The 26,961-nt window shown below is 45.2% G+C and overlaps 1 protein-coding gene across 1 annotated transcript; it reads left to right on the forward strand.

Moving 5' to 3' along the window:
• Nucleotides 1-3,883: 3,883 nt before the first annotated feature.
• On the forward strand, nt 3,884-16,111 carry etv5a (ETS variant transcription factor 5a). The gene is made up of 13 exons (XM_079731303.1): nt 3,884-3,979; nt 5,371-5,534; nt 5,770-5,863; nt 6,120-6,167; nt 6,742-6,792; nt 8,904-9,027; nt 9,167-9,481; nt 10,259-10,590; nt 12,287-12,346; nt 12,770-12,838; nt 13,187-13,356; nt 13,496-13,597; nt 13,984-16,111. The coding sequence occupies exons 2-13, from the start codon at nt 5,487-5,489 to the stop codon at nt 14,212-14,214; spliced, it is 1,644 nt and encodes a 547-aa protein (XP_079587429.1). The 5' UTR covers nt 3,884-3,979; nt 5,371-5,486; the 3' UTR covers nt 14,215-16,111.
• The last annotated feature ends 10,850 nt before the right edge of the window (nt 16,112-26,961 follow it).

Genomic DNA, 26,961 nt, shown 5'->3' on the forward strand with positions numbered 1-26,961 from the left:
CAATCCCTAATATCTGCACTGTGATTGGATGAAAGTGGCCAATAATCAATGTCCTCCTCAGCCATCTGCAGTGGGCCCTATGTCTCTGTCTCTCCCTCTCTCTATCTCTATTTCTTCCTTTATTTTTCTATGTCTCTATCCCTCTCTTTCTTTTTCTATGTCTCTCTCTCTCTCTCTCTCTCTCTCTATCTCTCTCTCTCTCTCTCTGTATGCCTGCCCATACGTCACCCTCACTGTTAGTTTGCTGTCTGCATTTTAATGGACTAAAAGATTTATCAAAATAAACACATTGAATTTGCATTCTGTCCCTTCTTCTACACACACATCAGCCAAATCCCAGAGATATAAATGGTGCTGGCATATTTTGTGTTTTTACCTAAAATTATTGGATTTATATTAGATCAAATCGTTTTTATGATAATGACACAGTGCAGAGAATTCTACAAAATGCCAGCATGACCAGATTTTGTTCACAGTGACCTCCAACAGTGACCACCATGTCAATCAGAGTCTGATTAGGTCTTTACCAGCCCTCTTTTTATCTCTGCAGAATTGATTGGACATACACCAACATGTTCCCACTGATGGTGTTATAGATTTAAATTCAGACTGCAGTGAGGCCATGTGTTAGCTACACAAAAGAACACCACTGGCATAGACCACCCTTTTAGAAAGGGTGATAGAAAGAAATAGAAAGCCTTGGGACATAAGTTGTCCCTGTGACCTACTGTACCAAAATAAGACATTCCCCGGCCTTTTCTATAGGTCTAAGATTAAGCCTGCCCTGAATGCCAAGTATCGTCCAATAGAGTGAGTGACAATAATATTTTTTGGCTTAATCAGAGCACAAGGCCGCCAGCATGAGTCTATTTATGTACATTTCACATCGATATTATGAATGAATGGTTGTTCCTTCAACAAGTATGTAAATTTAAGTACGATGATAACAACACTATAATATTAAATAAAGGTGGTGCTCTATTTGTTGACGGAAGCTTTGTAGTTTCCATCTACAGTAGGCCTATTTCCAAATGAAACTCTCTGCAGCATAATTGTACTTTGTTTATTATTCCTTTCAGCTAAATTATGTATGTGAGCGGGGGGGGACAAGGGGAGGGTTGTTTGCTGATATATATGTTATATGAGATTGTAGGGAAAAGTGGGACACGGGCTAGGCTATGCCCTCTGCCTCGGCCTCTACAGACTACCCCCGTGTTCCTGAAATCAAGGAGATACATAGGACAGGTGGAGGAGAAGGAAAGAAGAAGGACGATACAATCAAAACCAATGGCAGTCGCGAAGAAAACCGCAAAGAGGTAAAGCAAAGCAAAGGGCGAGAGACAGAGAGAGAGACGGAGAGAATAGAGGAGCGGGTCGGTTATACAACAGCCCCTCACTTAGAAGTCAGCCCATGGCTAGGCGTCTTCAATGCAGCTGCTAAGATAACAAGGCAGGAATTATCTCCCAATTTGCTATTAATAGCGAGCAAGTCACATCTCGTCCCCTCTCTGCAAGAGCATCCTCTGGCCCCAGGCTCCACTTTCCCATTGAAGCCTTTTTTTATTTTTCAGAAAATTGCCACATATTGGCAGGCCTGGACACAGCCCCAAAGTGTTCTTTATCTCTATGGTTACTCTTCAAGGAGGACTGGAAGACAGATTGTGGTCGGTTGTAATTGTTGTTTCATTATTTTCATTACAATTCCATTATATGGACTACAATTATTCCAAACTGTAGAGAGAGGGACTACTCCCTCGCTCTCCCTCTCTCCTTCTCTCTTTCTCTCTCCCTCGCTCTCACACTCTCTTTCCCTCTCTTTCTCTTTTTCTCCCACTCTCTCTCTATTAGAGAAAGAGAGGGAGAGAGCGACCTTTTTCTTGCGATTCCTCTCTCCCTCACTCTCTGCTTGGATATCTCTCTCTATCTCTCTCTCTCTCTCTCTCTCTCTCTCTCTCTCTCTCTCTCTCTCTCTCTATCTCTCTCTTTCTCTCTCTCTCTCTCTCTCTCTTCCTCCTGCTATTTGGATGTCAGACATGAAGGGCTCCTCTTCTGAAGGCTTTACAATGCGGGACATAACCGCCAGGTGTATATTTCCTCCTGCAGGATTACAATGTAGCAAAGTGTTCCCAGGGAGTAGCACCCAGAGCCAGAGAGTCAAAGAAATATGACCTTGTCTCGGCTGTTTAAGATCGGGCTTATCGGCCGTATCGCGCTGCACGGCATTGATCTGGCCGCCATGTCAGTGCCACATTGACCCACACAGTCCCCAGGGTACCTAGCCTTGCATGGTCAAGACAACAGGAAATCACAGCTTTAGGAGACCATGTTGGCCTCCACACAAACACCCCCAAAATACAGAGGCCAATAAAGAGCCAGGGTATGGACCCCCACTCACACACACAGTTCACCCTTCTCTCTTATCTGTCACATTTATTTAGGGAAAGAACCAAAATGGCACAGAGTGCCTATTGTTCACACGCCACCGCCCACCAGTGAGCGAGCACCATGTCCGCGCTCTGCGGATGGTGCGGGGAATGGCTGTGGTTATGCATGATCGGGCCTGGATCCTTTAGCTCTCCCCTTACACACTACCACCAGTAGACAAACTTTCTCATTCATTCTTGCATAGATTGTTCATATTGTTATTGATACAAAATGACCTGATCATTAGCACATGCATTTGGCACGGTGACTCTTCAAACCTAAGACTGGGCTTTCTCTTCTCAGGCACGTGCTCCAGCACTGCGCTCTGATGAAACATATATATCTGGATGTAAGACAAGCTGTTTGCCTTTGGTCCGAGACCTCAAGGGCAGCTGATAAAGATAGCATGTTATCCTATATGTGACATGGAGTAAATTGTGCCTGTATTTGCCTGTTCCTATTCTCATTGCTCCTTCAACAAGCTCATAAGCTTGCCGTTGCAGCGCAGGGGATTCAGTGTGGCTTAAGGTTTTTATACCAGCTGCTGGATATCACAGGTTTGTTTGAAATTTCCAGCGAGTGGGGGATTTTTAAATAAGGGACTTCTTTATATAGGGACTGCAGTGATAATGATATGGTCGCCCTCCTTTGTGACCCTTAACCTTTTGGTTGTTACACCCCTTCCATCACACACACGCTAACACACATCTCACACATACACACACACACACACACACACACACACACACACACACTCTCTCTCTCTCTCTCTCTCTCTCTCTCTCTCTCTCTCTCTCTCTCTCTCTCTCTCTCTCTCTCTCTCTCTCTCTCTCTCTCTCTCTCTCACTCACTCACTCACTCGCTCTCTCTCTCTCTCACCTAGCTATAAAACCTAATCATTGTTTGTCTTAGATCATCGAATAGCCTATGTTTCATTTTGGTTGTTGAAGAAAGAAGGCAGTAAACGGGATTTTTACTGTTTTCATTTTTTTTCTTTTTGTTATGTACAGGCAACGTTATGAAATAAAACATTTTATAACACATTCTATTATATGTACGTTTTATTATTGCTAGTGTTTATTTAACTACTGTTCCTAAGTTTTCATTTTCTTAAAATAATTTCTTTGAGAGTTTACAATGTGATTCCACAAGAGATTTCAGATCCGTCTTAATTTCTGTGGCACTTCGCGTTTTTGTCGCGTGCCCTTTAAATTATGTCGGCTGTGACGATAGAAAAATGTGAATGAAATCAAGCCATTCATAAAAAAAAAACTGTTGCTGCCCTGTGATAGGTTCAGAGGTAGGCGATGCATAATTCATTACGAAGGGATGCGATTGGCTGTCACATTGAAAGACACTGTTGTTCCACCAATGAGCGCATGTATGTGCGCAACGCTTGAGCCCAGGGGAAAATCAACCCTGCCATTACCCAAAAGCTCAGTCAAGTTCTGTGAGTCGGAGGGAATACATCAGTTTTGCGCGCATACAGTTCTCGGTTAAATTGTGGATATTTAAACGGCATACGTTCAATTTTGGATAAACACTTACATCTAAGGTAAGACGCCGAGTTTATGCTAGCGCTAGCGTTTGCAGTTATTTGCTTCTAAATTTCCGAAAACCAGCAGTTGCAGACGCAGATCTGTTTTGGAAGAAATTGCGTGTGACGCCAAATAGCCTGCGCTATTTACATATGGGATATTATTTGCATGTTAACATCTTGCTCAGTAAACGTTGTGCGTAATACTTCTAAAGTAATCAAACCGTATTCGGTAGCCCACGTCTCTGTGTATTGATGTTAGCGTTTTGGTGATCGCCGCGGTCGGGCGACTGTGATTTTTATGAATGGAGGGTCAGTTTTTTTCCCTCCTGTGTTCCACACGGATCAAGTTTCACTTCATTGAGAAAAACAAGGGGCCGCGTTGGGAGGGGAAACGGGGGGAGGGGTGTAGGATATCAGGCGGGGGGTGGGGGGGTTCATCCCCAGCCTCGGCCCCCCATTCTCAAGGAACGAAAACTTTTTTAATTGAGGCCTAGGTCAAGTAGTCATTTTAAATGTAGTCTACTTGGGCCTCTCACTGGAAAGCCGTAAGTTACAAAGACTTTGCTCTAAATAAGGCGGCCTATTCAACAAGTTTAATAATTACACGCCGAGTCTTAAATTCGTTATTAGCCTGTCCCAGGAAAAACACGCACGAATGCTTTTTAAACATCACCAGGAAGAAAACTTATTTCCCTGGTCGTTGCAAAAATGGGTCTGCCTGACACCTTTAATGATTGTCTAGAAACAACCTTTTTATTCGTCATCCATTAAAATAGATAATTGAAGGGAGGGAGTCGCATCAGTCGAGCGATGGGGTTTGAATGCAATTGGCACTGGTGTAGATGTGAATGTTAAATTGTATTTTATTCATTTAAATATCTATATGAATTTGTTTTAAATGTAACATAATTCATGCTGTAAAACAATAATCTGCATCTCTATTGGGGAGGGCAAAGTTGCTGGATAACAGTAGCCTATTAGGCCTACTGTTTGCTTAATAGTGTAGGCCTATTTTTTTATGTGTTGAACAGGACGCAAGACAACGCAAGCCGTCTCGTAATAACGATACTATTCCTTTTAAGTTTATTAAGCTGATTATGTTTAAACCTTTAATCGCGGTTCACAGATGGCTGGGATTGATTATATAAGCCATAGAATTCGTCACACAAAAACAGTGTATTTACAAGGATGTAAACCGCCATAAAACTTTTTAATTTATTAAAGTTAAAGAAAAAGTTTCAGCTTTCTCTTCATAAATAAAGTTTTAACATGTCTTCTCTTTTCTATGACCATGTTCTTCAAAACATAATCATTATATATTCCGTCTCTTAATTTAATTTAAAAAAATGGATAATTCAATTCCGTTTCTTACTCTTGTTTTTCTCCCCCCTATCTTTTGTCCAAAGTTAAACGGATCGAGGAGAGGTGAGCCAGGTGCTGTCGCTTTAAAGCGAAAACACCCCCCCCCCCCCCCCCCCCCCAAGCCCCCCTGGAACTGGGAACCCCTTTAGACCCAGATAACATGGACGGATTCTATGATCAGCAAGTACCATTAATGGTCCCACCCAACGTAAGTGGACCCAAGGCAGCCCCACCCACTACACTCTAACATAATGTAGATGTAAATAGACAGACTGCATCATGGCCATGCTGGTCCAGCAACAAGCCCTCTTCAAGAGCATATTCTTGTCCGCTGAATGTCTATGATGATTAGCCTAGTCCTGTCACGCATGGGTTGATTTGGGATGTTCTCCCTGGAATCGTTCTGTTTGGTAAACATGCTGTCGCCCTCTCCCTCGCCACAGCACAAGTCTCACTCTGAGGAACCGTCTTACGCCAGACCCTTCAATGACAGAAAGAGGAAGTTTGTTGACAGTGAGCTCGCCCTGGACACAGAAGGTAATTGGTTGTATCCAAACCCCACCCCCATACAAGGGCATTTTTTGTAAGGGGAGTTCAGCGTTGCCATGGTGTTGATTTCAACATTTTGGAAAGCTTCCGATGTGGGCGCGAGTTGTAATTATCTTGCAGCAACTTGTAATAAGACTTCATGCTAAATGGGGGGGGTTCCAGTGGTCAACATGGTTGAGTGCATGCAAGTACTAGTACATAAACTGTAATTCACGTTTTGTTCTCTTTTGATATTCCCCCCTAGAACTCTTCCAAGACCTCTGTCAGTTGCAAGAGATCTGGATTGCTGAAGGTGCGTTGTGTGTATTGTTTGTGGTTCAGTAGAGAATGGGTCAGCCTGCTTGGTGAATTACTGTATTTCTCTCGAATAAGCTATTTTATCCCTGGTAGCCGAGGGGGTAATGTTTTTTTTTATACCATATATAATGGCAAATGGGGTGACATTTGGAAACATGAGTGGCTAAAGATTAACTTGAGGGCAGAATGGTAAATATTTCTTAGTAACTGGCGCAAGTTGAACAAAGTTCTGTAAATAGGAACTTGCTGACCAAGAACTCCTGCAGGCTTTCTACCCCGTGGACCTAGGTTCAGTTTTCTCTAGTATTAGATATTTTTTATAGTGATTTATAACTATGTCCGACTATTATTGCTTTTACTGATTACAACCAAAACACTGAGACATTTTCTAGTCTGGAAAAAATGAATTATTTAAATTTTACACAGGCCCTTTGTGTATTCCCTCATCTTTTATTTTCTTGACGCATAAAAATGTCAGTGGAAGATTGACAGCTCGAGGGACCCAGCAGGGAAGCTCGATCTGTTTTTCTGCTCTCTTGTATGTTTGACATTTTCCCATATCTCCACAGCACATGTGCCTGATGACGAACAGTTTGTCCCAGATTTCCAGTCAGATAGCTGTGAGTATCAGACCTTCTATTATTCACGCCGTGTGTGCATGTGCGTGCGGCACGCGACTACACCCTTTTAGAGTCTCCCCCTTCAATGGCGAACAACGTGTGGATATAGTTTCTGGTGGGTTGGACTGTTCCTTTAACACAGCTTTCCTTGGCAGATTCTCGGCTACTTTTGAGGCCTTGTTTGGCTGGCCTCCAGGAAGTCTTTGTGTGCCTTCAAATACTTTTTTTTTTTTCACACAAATTCTATCTCCCTCTCCCCGGTCCTCATCTCCTTTTTTGAGTTTAATCATCCGATTGGCACGGGGAATCACATGAGCCCATGTACTAATCTGATTTCACACTCTCCCGCACTCAGACCCAGTCACTGGTGCGGGCTGGATTCCACCAGACCAGGGTGGGGAGGTGAAGTGGTGGGTTCCTCAACTCACCTCACCTCACCCCCCCTCCCCTTCCCCCTATATCACAGAGGATAGGAGCTGTATGAGAGCTACCTCCTGACACTGTACTCTGGTGCAGCTATCCCATCGTCCCCCCCCCCCCCAACACCAAGCTCTAGCTTTCATTTGTCTCTGCACTTAACGTTTTGGCAGAGATGCCAAAGAAAATATTAGAATTATGTTCAATGGAGCTCTTCAAGCGTCCCTCCCCTCACTGCTCTGCCCCGGTTCCATTGCCCCAGTTTGTTTATATTTGTGTCTGGGAGGAGAAGGAGGGGGAGGTAGAGGCAGGGCGTGGTCCGCGGCTGTCTTTTGTCCTGGCCTTTTTTTAAAGCAACTGTGGGCGTCAGAGTGACCACTGGCTCGCCTGTAGCTATGCAATATATTATTGTGGTTTAGGCTTTGACATGTACAGTACATTCCGTATAGCCCAAGCCCAGCGAGGGCCCTTTCGTAAGGCCGGCTATGCTCTGTTCACAGTCAAGTGTCTCAGCCATATAGCCCTTGACCTTGTACTTTGAGTGTGTGCGATGTGCAATTGGCAGAGACTGCTATGGACAGGCATGGGGCCAGCCTCTCACACAGGCTGCCTATTCAGTGGTCCCAGCTCCCAGCACTGACTGCATTGCCCTTGCAGTCAGCAGGACGTCACATGACGGTGGGGGCATTCCCTTTCCCCCACTGTACCCTGCTAGTTAGCTTTCTCCATCTGCCCCCAGAGTTCCCCTTTTAACTAGGCCTGGAATGAATAGAAGAATTTCTTGCAACCGTCTGGCAACTTCTGTATTTCTTTATAAGCTGGGCCAAGGCTGCGTTTGTTGGTGAGCTTGGGTTTTAGCTAGCGATCAGAACCAAAAGACAAAAACAACTTTTGAATTCGAACTGCTGATCATATACCCCCACTGTGTTGAATCAGGCCACTTGGCGCTCAGATATTTTTCACAATATTTATTATTAACCATATCTCATTAAGACGGAAAAGTTCTGAAAGAAATGTTCAGGGAAACCTGGCTGTGGAACACACAATACGGCCGGGCAGCGTTGCAAAGAAAAACACGGGGCCCAGTATTTTGCGGTATCTCACCACGTGGGGTGCACGGGGGGAGCTCACGTGCCCATTGTTAGCTTTCCATAAGTCCATCAGCACCCAAGGTGATGTATTTGGCTGCTGCGCCTTTGTGCCTGAGGATCAAGTTTCTGCCTTGCCATTATGTGGCGCCCAGGAAACTGCAGCCGATACGCGCTGCGCTCCAGCCAGTGTCTAATGGTTACACTGCCAGGGAAGAAAATCATTCACAATCATTGAATTACACCACACTGATTCATGGGTATTGACTGGCCTCCCAGTAATGGTATCAGCGAAGAGGGCTTTGATAGTCCTGTTTGTGCATGCGTGTATGTGTGTGTATACAGCGCTTTGCTGGCCAGTAATGGTGGATAGATGGCGGTTTTCAGATCCCTCTGTCAACCGTCATTAAGGCCTGTGATAAATGGCTTCTAAGTGGCTCTGTCAGTCCTGGGAATACGCAGACACTGTCCATACGTCCGTTTATCTATCTACCAATTTGAAATGTGGTTAAGATAACTGCTGCACTTTCTGTTTATGGATTCGATTAGTGGGGGATATCTGCAGCATGGCTCATGTGCTTTTGTCTCTGCTCTCCTCCTGTTCAGTGATGTTTCATGGCCCGCCTCCGGCCAAGATCAAACGAGAGCTGACTCCCTCCAGAGAACTCTCTCCCTGTCGCCAGGACAGGAGTCCCATGCCCTACGGAGAGAAGTGCCTTTACAGCTACAGGTAGCCTTGTGCTTCGATCTTGATCGTACCGCTTCGATTCGCAAGACATTTGCAGCCAACACCACTGTACGGCATGCTTATCAATCCCTTCTCATCAGACAATGTTTTAAGTGTCTTATGCTTGTCCCCCCCTCTGCAGTGCCTACGACCGGAAGCCCACCCCGGGGTTCAAGCCATTAACTCCCCCCTCCACGCCAGTCTCTCCCTGTGGCCCCGCCGGCAACACGGGGGCACATCCCCTAAGCGAGCAAGCCTCCCCCTCACACCCACGGACACCCCAGGGTCAGACTCAGTCCAGGCAGCATCCCGGCCTGCAGGTGCAGCAGCAGCCCCTCGCGGCGAACCACGGCGCTCACAACCAGCGGCCGCAGCAGCTCCACGGCCAAAGCCCGCCGTTCGCTGTGCCCTGCCCGCCCCACAGCCAGGATGCCAACAGCTTCAGCCCCGAGCACAGGTAAGCCGCTGGGGTGAAGGGATGGCTTTCTGTCCTTGCTATGCTATTAGCTGAAAAAAAAACATGTACGGCTGAAGAGAAGACCGCAGATATATTTAACTCTTAACCCTGTGTGTGTTACACTGCTGTAAATGTACTTTTCCATTGCTAATGGGAGAAGCTCAGTGGGGTTGTGTTACCACTTTAATAGCTTTCGCTAATGCTGATATTGGGGGTGAGGCGGTTTGGGATGTAGAGGGTGGTAACAGACCGGGTTATGGATTGGGTTGGTGCTAGCAATGTGACAGCTCCTCATATGGATGGCCGCTGAATATCTGAGAGCTGTTGGAAAGCCTTCCTTCTGTCGAAACACCTTCTCCCGTTGCACAAGCTCCCAGCCCTCATGCTGCTCACTCTGCGAGCTGTGCTCCCATTATCTTTTGAGTGCTGTGGGTTGCAGTACATTTCATCAGCAACTCAAATGTCAGTCTATATGCAAACCAATGTGCCCTAATTGATGCGCCAAGACTGTACATCTGAAACCAGCCTTTAATATCCCATACAGTTATAGTTGGTTGGTTTTGTTTTTAGAAAGTAGGATGCCTTTTGATCAGTTGGACTTCTCTACCGTTCAAGCAAGAAGTAGTAAGGGTTCCAGTGTCGTCCAATGCATTTGTAAGACCGGTGGCAGAAATAGACATGCATGTGGCCCCCCTTGATATGCATGAAAATGATCTCTTTGGTCGCTGTCAAAACGAATAACCTCATCACCTTCGGTTACGTCTTGCTCTGCCCCAGGTTCCAGAGGCAGATGTCGGAGCCATGCCTCCCGTTCCCCCCGTCAGAGAGCCAGCAGTGCTCCCAGTTCCTGCCCCAGCCCGCCAGCGCCTCAACCAGCAGCAGCACCAACAGAGTGGCCCGCGACGGGCGGCCCCCTTACCACCGCCAGATGTCGGAGCCCCTGGTCGCCGTGCCTCCCCAGGGCTTCAAGCAAGAACTGATGGACGCGCGATACGCAGAACAAGGAGTCCCCTCCATGGGCCCCCCGGGGCCCCCGCAGGGACAACCTCAGGCGGCCTTCCATCCCATGGCCATCAAACAGGAGCCTCGTGACTTCTGCTTTGATTCTGGTGAGTTGTCACAGTTAAGAGTGCTCGGCATGCAGTGGATTTAGTAATGTGCGTAGCTGTTTACTAGTGGATACAGATCAAAGGATACCCACCGAGGGTCCAGGTGTGTGTACGCTTTCAGGCAGGGTGGGTGGAATGTTCCAGGCCCTGTTTGTTTTGCCTATGACGCATGTATGTGAGGTTTAGAGGGTAGAAGATCTCCAGGCACGCACAAACAACCACGCTAAAGGTCCTCATCTTCCCAGCCCCACCCCACCCCCTCCATCCACGGCAAGTAGAAGTGGGTCTCCTCCTATATCAGCTTAAGCCTCCAAGGGCAAAAAGTAAGTGGGTCAGCCAGCCAGGTTAGGAGACACGTCTTCAATGTACCTACCTTGAAATAGATCTAGGTCACTGGCCACAAAGGGCTTAGAGTGATGCTATACAGTCAAGCGATTGGAGTTTGACTGTACGTTTCTAGGGTCGTAATACACGGCTCACTTTAGCAGAAGGTGCTAGAATGCCTTCTTCCATTAAAAATCCTTCTTCCAGCATGGTTGGAACCATCAACTGTGCTGCGCTTATGTGGTATGAACTACAAATGTCCATATGCAATTGCTGTGGTTCATCTTTTATTTATTTATTTATCTGTCGCCCACACCGCCAGCTGTTGTTCTTCCTCATTGCCCACGTCCTCCTCCACATTTACACCAACGTGCTCCTAAACTGTTTCATCCCTTCTGTCTCAGTGCTTTTCACTGCCATTCCATGCGGAACAAGCAAGCAAGCCAGCCAGTGATGCAATGATAAATCCTCTTAGCTTTGTATGGCCTTGAGATGCCAACGTCACTGCCAGGCTCTCCCGGTGGCCGGTAGATGTAAATGACCACCATGAACTACTGTGTTGGCAATAGCGCAGTGCCAAAAACATGAGCGGTTACATTTCCACAAAGTTTAGTATTCCTTTTGTCTTCTCAGCATTTATAAGGAACTGGAAAGGCAAGATCCTGCTGCTGTTATTCCCTTAAGAGTACGCTGCTTCTTAAGAATAAATGGGGACAGCCAGTAGAGGAAACACTTGGTCTTGATTGATCTCTGGTTTTCTTATCAGTAGACAGGAAGCAGAATAATGAGGATCCGCAGTGACACAGCAAACATAAGACAGATGTCTGCCCCTGCGGGGGACAGGCCTAACTTGATTGTCAATGAGAGTTAATACAGCGACCCTGCTACTAATCCTATTTATTTGTTCTCCGTGGACACGCAAGTGATACAGGGCAGGGCTCTCTCCAGTCCCAAAGGGCCTCTGTGTGTGTCGGTCTCCATGCGTGGGTGTAGGGTAAGCATTTTTTGGCCCAGCTGTTGCGTCATGGCCAGTTGTGTAAGAAGCCGCAGATGGGGGTGGACAGTAGGCAAGTCGAAAGGACCCGCCAGTGTTTCTATGGTTACCGCCATGTGCCGAGGGTTTCTGATGGTCACCACTTGCATCAATATCGCCTCTCAGACCCGATGTCTCTAGTGCAAACAAGAACTGCCAATGCGCAGTGGGGGACATCAAAGCCTCTTTACTTAAGCCTGTGCAGAGGCAGGTGTAAAAAATGTCACAAATGTTTTGGTGTCGGACGTGAGGCGGATGTTGACGTGCTTGGAATACAATATGGCATTGAGTTTGGCTATGGCTCCTGCTCTAAACCAACCCCTCCTCTTTGTGTTACAGAAGTGCCTAACTGTCAGTCGTCCTTCGGAAGACCAGGTTTCTACCAAATCAACCATGAAGGTAAGGATCTGAGAGGATCTGCTCATACAGTCCACTAACTGTCTAGGCTTGCACATACACAACAAGGTTATCTAAATGGCTTAGTCCAGCCCTGACGCATCCACCCAAACCACTTGACATTTTAAATCAGTGAAAGTACATGGAAGAACAGGAGGTCAGCAGCCTTTAAATGATGCCACCTGGAATGCAACCAAAATATTAGCATGCTTCTGTCCACTTCCCAGATGCATGTAATAGTAACAAAAATAATTGTTTGCTACTACTGGGATGTTTGCTAGGATTTAACGCTTTTTTATTGGATTGTTCTAATAGAGCCCCGGAAGGGGATAAAATCGAGGGCCCGTTTCCCACAAGCTGCCGTTCTTCCATGTATTGCTCTTCTTTAATTTTGTTTCTTTACTTTTGCTTCTTTTCCGACCACAGGCTTCTCCTTCGACAGAGAACCTCACCTTTACTTTGACGATGCCTGCGTTGTACCGGAGAGACTGGAAGGTGAGATTTAAACCAAAGTGAATGTCACATTGCGGAATAAAATAAAAATGCAATCCGACTTTTGTCCTCGTTTCAGTTTGCTAATATGCTGCATAGAAGTAAAATGAGGCCCAAGTCAATAAGATTGCGCATTGGAAGAAGAGAAGGGTCCTTTGACTGAATGGCAGTGGCACGGCTGTGCAGAATGAGCAGGCGGGCCACTTCACAGTCGCATGCTGCCAGGAATGTCTCACCACAGTGTGGCTGTGGCAGGGAACAGTGCTCACTGACACCTCTTTTTCTCCAACTCCATCTGGCTGTCTCTCTCTCTCTCCCTCTCCTCCTGTCTCCTGCTCGCTCTGATCATAGGTAAAGTAAAGCAGGAGCCGTTGGTGTACCGCGACGGGCCGCCGTACCAGCGCCGCGGCTCCCTGCAGCTCTGGCAGTTCCTGGTCACCCTGCTCGACGACCCCGCCAACGGCCACTTCATCGCCTGGACGGGCCGCGGCATGGAGTTCAAGCTCATCGAGCCTGAGGAGGTGAGCAAACCCCCCCCCTCACCCCTCTCACCCGACGTGGCCTGCTTAATCCCACCACCTGCTCGGCATCACGTGAGCTGTGTTGATGACCTCCTTGCCCGCTATTAGAACCTAACGGTGTGTCCTCCTCTGACCCCAGGTGGCCCGTCGCTGGGGCATCCAGAAGAACAGGCCAGCCATGAACTACGACAAGCTGAGCCGCTCCCTGCGCTACTACTACGAGAAGGGCATCATGCAGAAGGTAAAGGCAGGTTCAGCCCCTTTATTATTTCCTCCTTGAATCATAATCAGCCTAAGTAGTTTATTTGAATTAGAATTAATTTGATTATAAAGCACGTCAAGCGATAGTAGGCCGTTTCCCTCCTGTTAGTAAACACATGTTAGGTATTTTATGTTCGGGAGTCTAGGCTTTTGACTAGTTTCCCCTGTCCCAAACCATTACAATAACTCCCCCTAATGCCCACACGACAATGGTGTTTCTGAACCATGGTAAATTGTTTTGATTCCCAAAATTCTTACAAGTATTACAAGAAACTTTTTACAAAGCTTCTGCATGTTTCATGTTGTGCTCATGAAATATGATCCATGACCCGGGCGTCTAACCCTCTCTCGTTGTCTCATCTCCAGGTGGCTGGCGAGAGGTATGTCTACAAGTTTGTGTGCGACCCAGAGGCTCTGTTCTCCATGGCCTTCCCCGACAACCAGAGGCCCAGCCTGAAGGGGGACCCCGACAGCCTGCCCGGCACGGAGGACGAGACGCTGCCGCTCAGCCACTACGACGAGAACACCCCCTATCTGTTGGACACCGCCGAGCAGTGCACGGCCGGCCTGCCTTTCCCCGACAGCTACGGCTACTAAACGCCACAGTGGCTCCAATGACGCACATGACGTCACAGGCATCATCCATAAACACACACACCCACACACTCTCTCTCAACCTAACGTGCACCCAGAAAAGCCCTTGAGTCTTAAGGGGCCTGCTCCAGTAACCCAGGGTTGGAAACCAAGATCACCTCCCCCTTCTTCTTTTTTTTTTTGCCATCGACACACACTTCTTGTTGCTGGACTGCCTGATTTAAAACTCGCCACACTCCCCGGAAAACAAGAAGGAACAAAAAAAATGAATGCACAGTTGAAGTCTTGCACTGGCAAGTGAGGAGAGTGAGGAAGCTAGGTGGTGTTGAAAGAGGTGAGGGGCAGATTGGACTCCAGCGGTTCTGCCCCCTGTTATCACTCCCTAGGGAAAGAGGGGAGGGGCCGGCTGTTACTATGGAGACCCAAATGGAAGCAAGCCGAGTTGTCACGCAACATTGCAAAAAGAACTGACTCCTGTGCAAGAGTTGTTGCAATTCAGACTTTGTGACAATCTTTTCTAAAGAGAATCAAATAACCTATAGTGGAACATTTCAAGTTTTTAATTCTGAAAAAAAGATCATCAAAAAAACAGCACTGTTCTATATATGCCTTTTTTTTTATTATTCCCTCAGTTCTCGAGAACCCCTCTGGAATAAAAATACATTTTAAAAGGGCTTTAATTTAATGAAAAGAATTACATAAAAGAATAAACCACCATAATTAAATTCTGCTGTTACTCCTCTGTAGATATTCCAAGGTATTCCGTGTATTATTATTTTTCATTTTTTTCTGTCTATGAATATAAACCATGGCTGAGAACCTACGCCCAGTGACTGGGGGATTCCTGATGGTAGGGAGATAGCGGTTGGTAAACGTGGACCGGCCTCCAGAGAACCACTTTACTTGCTGCACTCCCCTGCTAAAAGCTAACGCTCCTTTTCAAAGTGTCAACTCCACACTCTGTTCAAGTCCTTTGTTTTCCCTTATCGGGCACAATCTCCAAACAATAAGCACTCCTTTTTCACCGTGTCAAAAGGGATAGATTAGTACATATTTTCCCAGAGCCCATAATGGATTTCTACATTGTTAAACATTGTGTATATGAAATGGTTGCATTGTTCCTTCTTTTGTTTCATTTCTATTGGGTATTTAATGTTTTCTCTGCAGTGTACTTGTTCCTCCGATGCCCCAGGATGGCAGGAGCATCGAGGCCTTGCATGCAAAATGACAGAAAGTGAATGAAATTTGACATCTTTCTTCCTTTCTAACAATCCCATGTTGTTGACAGGAGACCTTTGCTTGTCTTTTGCATGATATCCTCAACAGAGACTGCGTTGTCCACTAACATATCGCTTTACTCTTTTTAGACAAAGAAGACATTTGTGACGTTTCTGCTTTGTTTTGATTTTGCTTTTGTTTCTGTTTCACATTAAACATTGTTTCTAAATGGTAAAATAGACAAACTTATATAAAATATATATTTTTGCTATAAGTCTGCATCTGTTTTGATTTTAATGTATAAGCTGTATAGTTCTGCCTACTTCGGTACCTTTATACAAGAAACCCAATTCTGGATCCCTGTGATGCTCGTCTCGCTGATGGTTTCCACGCGAGACCACTGTACTTGGTTTTGCAGGATGGACGAGGGAACTGCTATCTTTACTATGGCAAGCGCTTGCACGCAAAGGTCTTAGTTCAACCAATGTCCGCTGTGTTGGGTTGCAGTTTCTCTAGCTATGTCTTTTATTGTTTTTATGAGAGGAACTTAGCATCTGGTCGAGCTCAAACAGAGGGATCGTCTGCACTTGTATAGGCTTCGATCCCTCTCTTCCTCCACAATGTGTATCTTACACTGCTGACTCGATGACCATCTGTACTGGGTACAATAAAATGTCCTTTATGCTCCACTACCTGCAGTCCTGGTGTTGTGTTTCATCAGTCTCTCCCAGCATGCCGACAGTCAGCTGATCAGCCGCTGTGATCTGCTGGCCACTGTGAGCTTGACCTGCCTCATTACCGAGTCACATGCCTCCCAATCTTTCTCATCATTTTCTCTGTGAATCCGGAGGGGGGTTAACCCAAAGCAAAGTGTGTTTGTCCTGTTCTAGTTAAAAAAACGACAAAAGATTAATATAATTAGATATCATTCCCCTTCCCCAACTAATAAGCATATCAGTTTTATCAGGCTTGAGGTGTTTTAAATGTCCATTTACTTTTAATTAACAAATAAGTTAATTTGAATTTGGACATTTGGAACATTTGGATCTACTTCGCAGGCAATTGGCCAACCACTTTCTTACAACAATCTTTGTCTGTCTGTGCGCGCACACACTCATTCTTTGAAACATTTTGTAGGCGTCGTCAGAAGGACATGAGTTTTTGCTGTAATACCTATGTAATGGCTTTGTCAATGTCAGTAGGGCCCTTTTCCTTCTGTTGTTCCTTTCAGCAACAATTTCCAATGCATTTCCTTGACATATGTGTCATATTATGTAGCCTACCATTAAAGAGTTATTATTTTGCTTTTGGTGAATACATGTATGACATAAATGTGTTAAATTTGCTATTTAATAACTACTAATAGTGACTTTCTCAGTTTTCCACACAGTTCCACAGAGTCTTGTATGAAAGCCTAGCTCTGATGTTCACTCATAGAGAGAGCCAGGCAGTTTCCCATTGATTGAGGGAGGGTAGAGGAGTGCTTTTGAATGCTATAAAAGGCTTTTTACTGTGCCCTAGGGAGACGCCCTGCCCTGATATTTGTGTGTATGTGTATGTGTCTCTCTCGCTCTCCCTTTCTCCCTATCTCTATTGCTTCTGTCATTATTTATGAGTGATGTATACTTAATGTGCACTTGTCTAGCTGTTCTTTATTGTATTGTGTTTCTGGGAGTGGAGTTGAAAGTCTAGGGCTAAGCACAGTTTAGTTTTGTCTATGCATAGGAACAACACACAAAATAACAAAAGACTACTTTTGTTCACAAAAGTACTTTTGTACTCCTTATTGTGATTTGTTCTCATGGGTAAGTTACATAGAACAAGCAAGTGCTACACAATAACCAGTTTTACATCATTATTTAGGAAACAAAAGGAACAAATGTGGCAGATGAAGCTAACGGGACACTATTACGTGTAACCCATACAACACAGAATGTATTTCAGTGAGCTGAGAATATCTGGCCTGTTGTGGCAATCTTCAGGTTACTTTCCTATTTCCGCATCACACACATTGTCCTCACTTGGTCATGAAACATTTACTCTTCGGAGGCCTTTCCCTCATGAGCTTAAGCCATGATCCTAATCTAACGGTCGTGATCCACTCAGCAAGAACAAACGAGCGGATTGAGGCTTTGAGGATGTCACGTCACCTTGGAAACTCTCCATCAACAGCAGGGAATACTGCTCAATCTGCAGCTCTCTCGCTCACATACTGAATGCACAGTGCAAGGTCCGCCTCATAGTTAACTACAACATCCCTACCTCCGATCTATGTTAGTTTGTCCATCTGACCGTAGTTGTCGAATATTTTACAAAGATCTTTTCTCTTATTCAGGGATTATTATTCTGTTACAGGAAAGCAGTCAAATTAAATGTTCATCTGTATTCAATGTGGACTTTTAGAAAACAGAATTGACAATAATGGTGTGATAATTGAGTCATATTTAATGACATTACGAATAAAACCCATCCATGGGCCAAAGGTTCGATACATTGTCATCTGATGAATAAGTCAATCAAAAACCAAGGGTTAACTTATAACTAACCCTTACAAAAGAAAAATAAATAAACTACCAAAAACAAATACACTGACTCACACACATACACACAGTTTATAATACAATAAGAGTCATAACTATTAGAGAAGCCTGCCCACTGAGAGCCTGGCTTTTCCACAGTAGAACATAAATCAAATGGAAAGTCCTTCAACATAAAACAAATCAGCTGAATCTAAAGTGAAGTGACCTTCAAGATATGGCAGTGAATGCCGTAGTAGGCCTTAATCTGTTAATGGCTTCTCTTAAACAGTTGGAAGGATAATCATTACCGTTCAGTTATGCGAATTGTGACAATGAGTGAGACATGTAAGGAATAATGTATAGAACGCCGGTCACTATCGGGAAAACAAGCCTCGACAGGGCGAACAGGACACCGACGCGCAGCGGAGGTGTGTCTTGCTTCGCCCAGAAGGGTCTTATTTTCAATAATAACCGGCAACGTTCTATACATTATCCCACTTATTACACGGCTACTTGCCAAGACGAAAAAATAACTGCACATGGTGTGTGTTTTTATAATATATTTGTTAAGAGCATTGGTAGTGTTGATCAGCAGAGGAATAGTCCGCAAAAGACGTTGACGTCGCTTAGCAACCGAAGACGCTGGGGTTGACAAGTTACCGGACTACTTGCGCAGTGTTACCAAAGACGTCATTAGAGGCAAAAAGTCCTTGGTTTTCCTTGACAGCGGTCAATTATGCTAAGCAACGGTGAATTAACAAATATAATTCACCGCCGGAAGTTGTGAAGAGCCCATGCATTTTAATGCAGTTGATATAATCTTTTAATTATATGTTTTCCTATTTTGTAGTACAGATTAAAATATTTATATTTAGAAAATGAACGATGAGTGCATTAAGTGTTTGTTTTTTTGCATAATGAAAGGAATTATGTTTCAACAACCCCCTGGCGGGTACATAATGTTATTACATCAACAGGGATAGGGAAAGTCTTTGCCTATGATATATGCTATAAAACTGTTTAAAAAAATGTCTGGCCCTGGTCGATGCAGTGATCCTCGACCAGCCTGTCCTGGACTCTGTCTGCTGGCCTTACACTCATGTGACCACTAATGACCCCTCGTGGTTACCAAGGGAACATCACTGTAATCCGATCAATTAGTTAATTTCCAATATTCTACCAGAATGTTCAAGAGGCATTTCAACATACAATTTGTATATTTTATTTAAATCTGTAATCATCTGTATTGAATTGGACCCAAAGGGTTAGACTGGGAGCTATAGGACACATCTCTGGCTATGCTAGGTGAGGTCCTGGAAGATCCTAGCGTCCTTTCAGAAAGGTCGCCTGGGCCGCTGCTGCTACAAATATGGCGCGAATGAGCATTGTTCTGTGTCTCCAAATAACGGCGATATTATTATAATCAAAACAATACCACCCGTTCTGTGATTGGGACAGGAAAGGAAGACCCCACGTGAATTGAATCGTGTTTAATTAAACTAGCGTAAGCCTACGTTACAGCACTTTGGGTGGAAGAGAAAGCAGGTCACTTATGCCCGTTGGAACAGAGCCACATGCCCCTCACCTCAGCTACATCCACATATTAAGTATTAATTTTCCCGTCTTCCATAAAATTATCTTAACTTTTATAGTTGCATGCTAAACCACCATAACTATCGTTATGGTATCGCCGTTCTGATAGTTAGCATGTATAGTCAATTTAACACTTGGTTAAACGTTATAATGTGGTGAATTGAATGAACCCGTTTATAAGTATTGATCTGTCGTTGTTTTTCAGAACATGTGGTCTTCCATTCCGACACCCACCCTGTGCTTGTCAACCCCTATCTCTATGATCAAATGGTTCAGGGGTTTGCAGTCGTAGTGCCCTGTCAGATGATCAAATATAACCATGGTGTATTTATCAATTCATTAGACATGCCCTGTTCAAGTAAGTCTGCAACAAACGTATGCATTGAATATAATGGCCGTTGAAAACAAAACAATTTGATAAACACGGACCTCGGTTAATCTTTTTCACTCTTTATTGTGTGTGTGTGTGTGTGTGTGTGTGTGTGTGTGTGTGTGTGTGTGTGTGTCTGTGTGTGTGTGTGTGTGTGTGTGTGTTAGTGCAGATAGGTTTTCACCAGACAACTCCAGGAAGTACTTTCTGAATAGGTGCAGTACCACACACATTCCCATCTATTACAGCAAGCTATTGAATACATTGACGTTTGCAGTAAATGCTCATAAAGTTGTAATGCCAACCTACAGGTCCATTTTTGATTTGGTGAGAGCCCACAAGTTCCTTAAGTTGACTGACCAGCAACTGCTGAGCTGGTATCACTCTTTGGAAGTGGCAGACCGGAAGCTTATACAAGGTACCACATACAAGCTTGAATGGTTTTGACACGTTACACCAATGCGTATATTAGGACCGCTAAACATTTATGGTGTGTCATATACTTTTCTTCTGTCTTAGAGGAAGGAGGGTTCAGACTATTTCTACAAAGACACCCTGCCTTCGAGTTGAACCATCAATATGTTTATGTGAAAAGTAAGTGTGTGTGTATATTTATATATATATATATATATATATATATATATATATATACATACTGTGTTTACAGACAAAGTTGAAATGGATCTTAAAATAGGTAAAGAACTGCTATCCTTCAAAAAGAGAGAGACCTGGTTTTCTGAAGTGAGGTGTATGCCTAAGCTGCGTATATATTTTGTCAAATTAAACATGTGTTTGGTACAGAAAACTATATTTTCTATAACTTGTCTAAGAGAAAGAGGTCCCTATGTGCTCAAATTAGGTCAGGAATTCTCCCTCTACACATCGAAGCAGGCCGGTGGGTGGGCACCAGTGAGGAGAATAGGCTGTGTCATTTTTGTGAGCTTGATGAAATTGAAAATGAAATTCATTTTATTTTGTATTGTCCATTTTATCGTGATTTGCGATTAAGTTTATTCAAGAAAGTCGATGTAAAAGAAGTTCATTATATGTGTGATAGTGCCATTGGAGAACAGTTGTGCTAGTGGTCCATCCAGAGCACGACGATGCGCTGGTAACACACTACGAGCAAGCTCATACTCTTAGCCTTTTTATTTATTATTCCAATTTAATAGACACAGAACAATATTTTGGTGCACAAAGTGAACACAATGGGGTTTTGTTTTGAGCTTGCAGTGGACCAAAGAGAGGTGGAGTGTCTTCCGAACACTGTCAGAGAGAGTTTTGACCTCCTGGATAACAGTGATGACGTGCGGGCTATGCAGCAAGTGCCATGGAATTCAAAGGTCTTCTACTTTTGAGTGTTTTTGTGTTGTTATTATTATTATTACTCTAATAATTGAAGGGGGTATTGTACAGTCTCCCATTGTTAATCTTAAGTGTATTATCAATGAAAATAAATTTCAAAAATGGAACCACTGCACTAACTGAAATTGTTGCAGAAGTTTTTGGTAACCAAAACAAGCAAACAGACTTGACTATAGCTGGGTTGTGTTGATGGTGTAGGCCCAAGGCTGGCAGGAGGGAAGCGGTAAGGCTGCACTGTATGAGGACTCTTCAGCCCAGGGCAGTTTCTCTCTGAATGCAGAGCTTGAACAGCACTGTCACTGGGGGGCACCTTGGCCAGCCCCCCAGTCTCCGCCCAGCCAGGCACAGCACTGGTGCCCCTCTGCTTGCACTGAGGCTGGTCGCTCATAGTGAGTATTGATGGTGTGTCGTGGAAGTCAGCATAGTCAAAAGTGTTGTGAGCCGTACTTTTGACCCTGCTTATGATGATTTAAATAGCGTATATTCGCCTTTATAGCTCTACAAAACTGTAACTGAATGTCATCATGGGATTGCCCTGCATTCTGCCAATGGCAAACTATTCTCTACAGTTATTCTCCCTCAGCTGGGGAACACGAGTCTCCCTCTGAGTTCTACAGCCTCGACGGCACCAAGCCGTTTACCTCTCAGCTCAACCACTCCTCCGCTACCTACGTCATGGTGCCCGAGCAGGACAGCCCCGCCCTGGCCACGGCGAGAAGCTCTGAGACGGCCGGGTGCGATAGGTCGTCCCCTGGGGCCGCCCAGCCCGTGGGCGTGTCATCCCCTCTCTTCTCCAGGCAGGCGGATAGTCGGGGGGACCCCATTCACGGCAGCGTCGCGACCTGCAAAGCGGGCGTCCCCGAAATGGACCGGGAGGAGAGCTCCGACTTCCACAGCTTCCTGGGGGAGGACAAGGACATTGTGGTGGGTGAGAGTAGCAGCAGGCCCGAGACAGGCGCAGGCCGAGACCGCTCCACGGGTGCTGGCGGAGAGGCCCCGCACACTGTCGAACGGGGCACTTCCCCTTCACCCCGCGTAGTCACGTCCGACGTATCAGTCGGTACGGAGACACGGTGTGTGTCGGTAGATGCCCAGACGAAGGTGCCCGCAACGGCAGACAAGAATCATCTCACCGTGCTGCACATGGCCGACCTGGACTACCTGGCTGAGGTATACTTATGGGATGAGGAAGGGGCGATCGGGGGACATGTTTGTCAACATGCCGCCTTGTTTTTTTTAAATGTTTTTTTGTGTTTTTCTGTTTGTAGGAATTTGCGAAACTCAAGTCTGCCAAGGAGGAACTTCATGAGCTAAGACAGAAGCTGAAAAGGTACTCCGTGCACTGGCATGCTCGCTCCATCCGCCCCCTGGCCTCCAGAAGGGAGGTCTTTCAGTGGCACCCTTGTGGTCGTGTGTTTCAGCTCAGAGGAGGCCGGGGAGAGGGAACCGTGTGCGGGATGTTGTGGGCGGGCGCAGAGGGCTGAGCTGTGTCTGCTGGCCCTGCAGTACACCATGTGCCAGCAGCATGCCTGGAGGGACTGCTTCACCTCCCCCGATGACCTCAACATGACGACAACACACTCTGAGTATTGCTCATACCCAATATTTTTTATGATTTTGTTTTTTTGATGATTTGTCTTGTGTTTGATGAACTTCAAGCAGTATTCAGCTTCTTACCTCATTCTGTTGAAGTAAAGATAACACAAGTGGACTTTGATGAAGATTTACAGTGAAGCTAAATCATGAGAAGATTCCAGGGCAAAGTGTCCCGAAAGCTACCGTCAAATAAGAATGATGGTGTACCATCGGTTTGCCTTTCTCTTCCCGCAGGCCCCAGGACCCTCCGGCCAAGCTCGTTAATGTCTGCGAGAAGCTCCAGTGTGACTTCAAAGAGATGAGCCCCAAGATCCTGGCTGGTGTGGCCCTGGAGCAGCTGGAACCTCTGTCCGTCACCCTTGCGAGACTTACATCTGGCTGCCCCTGCAGCCCTCCAAAGGTCTGCTTCTGCCCGACGCTATATTATATATTTCGTCATTCTTTTTTTTAGGTTTACTCTGACATTCATGATTGACTCTGGTCTGTTCTTTGATTTACTTTAGCTCATTGATGACGCTTTGGAGGATGTCGCGACAAGGTATGTTCTTGGTGTGTACAAATGTTGTACGATTTCCAAATGCTTGTCTGCATCATGTGTTTGTCTGATTACAAGCTCTCAGCCACTGGAGGGATGGAACATGGAAACGCGTGGAGGGAAAGAATGTCCCCCGTTTCCAAAGAGCGAAGACCCGAAGGTATATTGGACCATTACATTATTATGGGAAGTCATGTACCCTGTCTGTAGCCGTTAATCCCCGATTTCCCCTTTTTGGGACGCATTTTTGACAAAATTCATTCCCCAGGAGGCTAAGAGACAGAAGGCCCCAGTGGTTCAGTCCAAGGTGAAGCGCATCAGAGCGGTTTCCCAAATGCCCAAGCACAGTGGGACAGACAACAAGCAGACGGGTGATTATTGTGTATTGATCTGTCTGCAGCAGACGGGTGAGGACACCCACGGCCACCGCTCCATCCTATAACTGTGTATTGTATTGATCTGTCCACACAGTGGATCGTGTGACTGAGGTAGTGGCCGTGGAGTCTCAAATCGAGGGGGATTCTACTGAGTTGAGTACCGGCGAGACGTGGTACGATGCTAAGGAGGACCTGGAACCCGGCGTCGTTATGGTGCCGACCGGACCGGGAGACACCCCCTCAAGGAGCGATGAAGAGATAAAAGAAGGCAAGAACGCACTGGATAGGGTCTGATGAATTCAGAAAAGCGAAAGGGGCGGGGTTACGCATTGTTTCCTGTTTCATCTACTTGCATGAGCAACATTCAGACGGGTATTTTCATTATTTCTGCTGTGGCCAGTCTACACAGTGTTGATTCGAAACGTTTACTGACACTTGTTCACAGTTTTCCACTATTGGTCGGGTCTGTGTTCCCTGTTTATTGCCAGTTCGGCCCTACAGATTCCCGCCTCATTAACGGTGTGATCTGTCAAAACAAATAAGAGGCGAAGGAATGTGAAATGCATGTACTCGGTTATCAATCTGAAGTCTGATTTGTGGGTCTAGGTCTGATGATGATGTTGTGAAGCAGGCCAACTTCCAATCTGTTTTATTGGTTGTTGTTTTTCCTGTTTTACCACAGGCTTGCCTAAGAAGGTGGAGGAACAGGAGAGCTCATTGCTCTGTGTCTCTGGACTCCGCAAGGATGTGACCGAGGTGATCCACTACACCTGTGTGGATTAAACATGACATCACACTGCAGCATCTTTCAGAATATTTTCTCTTTATTATCTGAACTACAGCTCTAATTAGCAAAAAAACGATTAAGAATAGAGCTGATAAGTAACCAGATTCGTATTGGCCATGTTGAGTGAAAAATACCAAATCATGACGTATTATAGAGAATGTTTTAAATTACAGCCACCAGGGGGCAGTGACAAATGATTTATCGTACATTACAATTCACACTTGAGCAGGTAGAGGGCCCTACCAACTAATTAATGAATACTATTTTCTTTTAAGAGCGATGTGATGCAGTGGTTTGAAAAGGACCATGTTTCTGAAGTCAGATTCTGCACTTTCAGCAACCATCTAACGTGAGTCACCTCACTGACCTATCATAAATATTAGCATTGCTTGAATTCAACTTGGCAATGAAAACGCATACTGCCGAACTCTCACGAACGTACATGGTGTAACACAATGCAAGACTTTGTTTTCTGTTTGGCCTCATTTCAATGTAAATGTGGAACACTTTGGTTGCGACAATCTTAAGCATCCGTGGCATCTATCTCACGGTGGTTTTATTCTCTCCAGAGTTGCCATGGTGACCGTAAATGGCCCTCTGGCTGCTGAGTTGGCTGTTGGGAAGATGAATGGCGTCTGCGTGCAGGGCTCCACTTTACATGTGGAGCACATCAGACCGGTTACCGAGAGCTTGAGTCCAGCCCTGCAGACCCCTATCGCCTCCAGCAAGGTACCAGAGGAGACGGGTGGTGTACCGAAACCCAGTGCCACCAAAACCCACTCCAGCCTCACTGTGGGAAAGGTGAGGGGATCTGAGCAGCATTGTGTGCAATGTGATTCACACTTCCATGGGCAAAGCCTATTCTTAAATACCCATTTATGACATTATTTGTGATGAACATTATTGCAATATACATATTCAATTGTCATTTATTGTCTTTCAATGGTATTCAGAATTTGACTCGTCATCATACCCAGTTGTAAACTATATTGAATTAAAATGACTTGATCATTTTCATATGAGTTTTTCAGTGAGATGGAGAAACTTGTTTTATGGTCCTTAAAGATACTTTAAACTCCATATACTCTAATGTTATGACCCTCAGAGACAATGTGTTAAACGGTATGCTGAACCTTTCCTCATAATTATCGGGATAAGACATTTTCCAATAACTCCCAGCGCTAAGAAATGGTGAACCGAGGTACGCTCTTTCCGGGGAACACGGTAAGCTTGGGGCCAGTCAGCCATCCAAACCTCCCTCCCCTCCGCAGGTGCCCGGCCCAGACAAGCATATGGTCCTGAGCGACTCGCCCACGGCGGAGGGCACCTGCGTGCCGCAGCACTACGCCACCATGGGCAGCTTCGACAAGCTGATGGTCGCACTGAAGGAGCGCCACCCGGAGGCTGGGAGGCTGGCCATAGTGGGCGCTCTGCAGGAGGTGAAGACACGCCACCGGGGCATCCTCAGTGGCCTGCCGCTCAGTAGCATTGTGGAGATGGCGTCCAAGCAGCTTGCTGCTTCGTCTTCTTCCGGCGCCACAGCAGCCAGTGAAGGGAGTGGGGGGGGGGAGACACAGCCCTCTGAGTAGTTGATCACCACAGCAACCTGAAGAGGTAGTTTGTGGGGGGAGTGGCAGCACCCTGAAGGGATAGTTGGGGCATCGCGGCACCCTGTGGATGTAGCTTGGGAGGCTTTATTTAGTCAAATGTTCAGTGTTCGGGATTGTTGGGTGAAGTTGTCTGAATAGCATCCACAATCCTCAAGTTTTTGATAAATACATTTTTATTTATTTATTTATATATATATATATATATATATATATATATATATATATATATATATATATATACTAAGGCTATATACTATATGTTCGTTTTGTTTGGAAGGTTGTATATGGAGCAGTGATTTGTTTGTTTATGGAGAAGTTAACTGTTTGACTGGAAAGGTTGAGTTTATTGTTTTTTGTGTAGTAGACATTGTTTTTCTTTTGTGCCTTCCTTATGTCTTTACTTACTTATCCTTTCTTTCTAATATGCTCAATTTGTATAGGCTATTGTATAGACCAAAGCTGTGTTCATAACTAAGTATTCTTTGAACGTATGGGTGTTTGAATACCATAGAATGTTGGTCATGTGGTTATTCATCAATAAAAAAAAAATATATATATATATATATGTAAAGAAATTGTCTAACAATTGAAGGTTTTTCACGCCCAGATTGATTATGCAGCTGTATTTCTTTAAATGTCACAGGCAAACGCCTTATTGGATTCTGGACTCAGACATGCGCGTCTTACTATAGGAATGTAAATGACACACGACGTCACACAAAGGATGTCACCAAGGGTTGGAAAAAGCGAGTTCTTAACGAATGGCAATCAAGCAATCGT

Source organism: Pollachius pollachius (genome assembly GCF_949987615.1).
Source record: "Pollachius pollachius genome assembly, chromosome: 3".
NCBI lineage: Eukaryota > Metazoa > Chordata > Actinopteri > Gadiformes > Gadidae > Pollachius > Pollachius pollachius.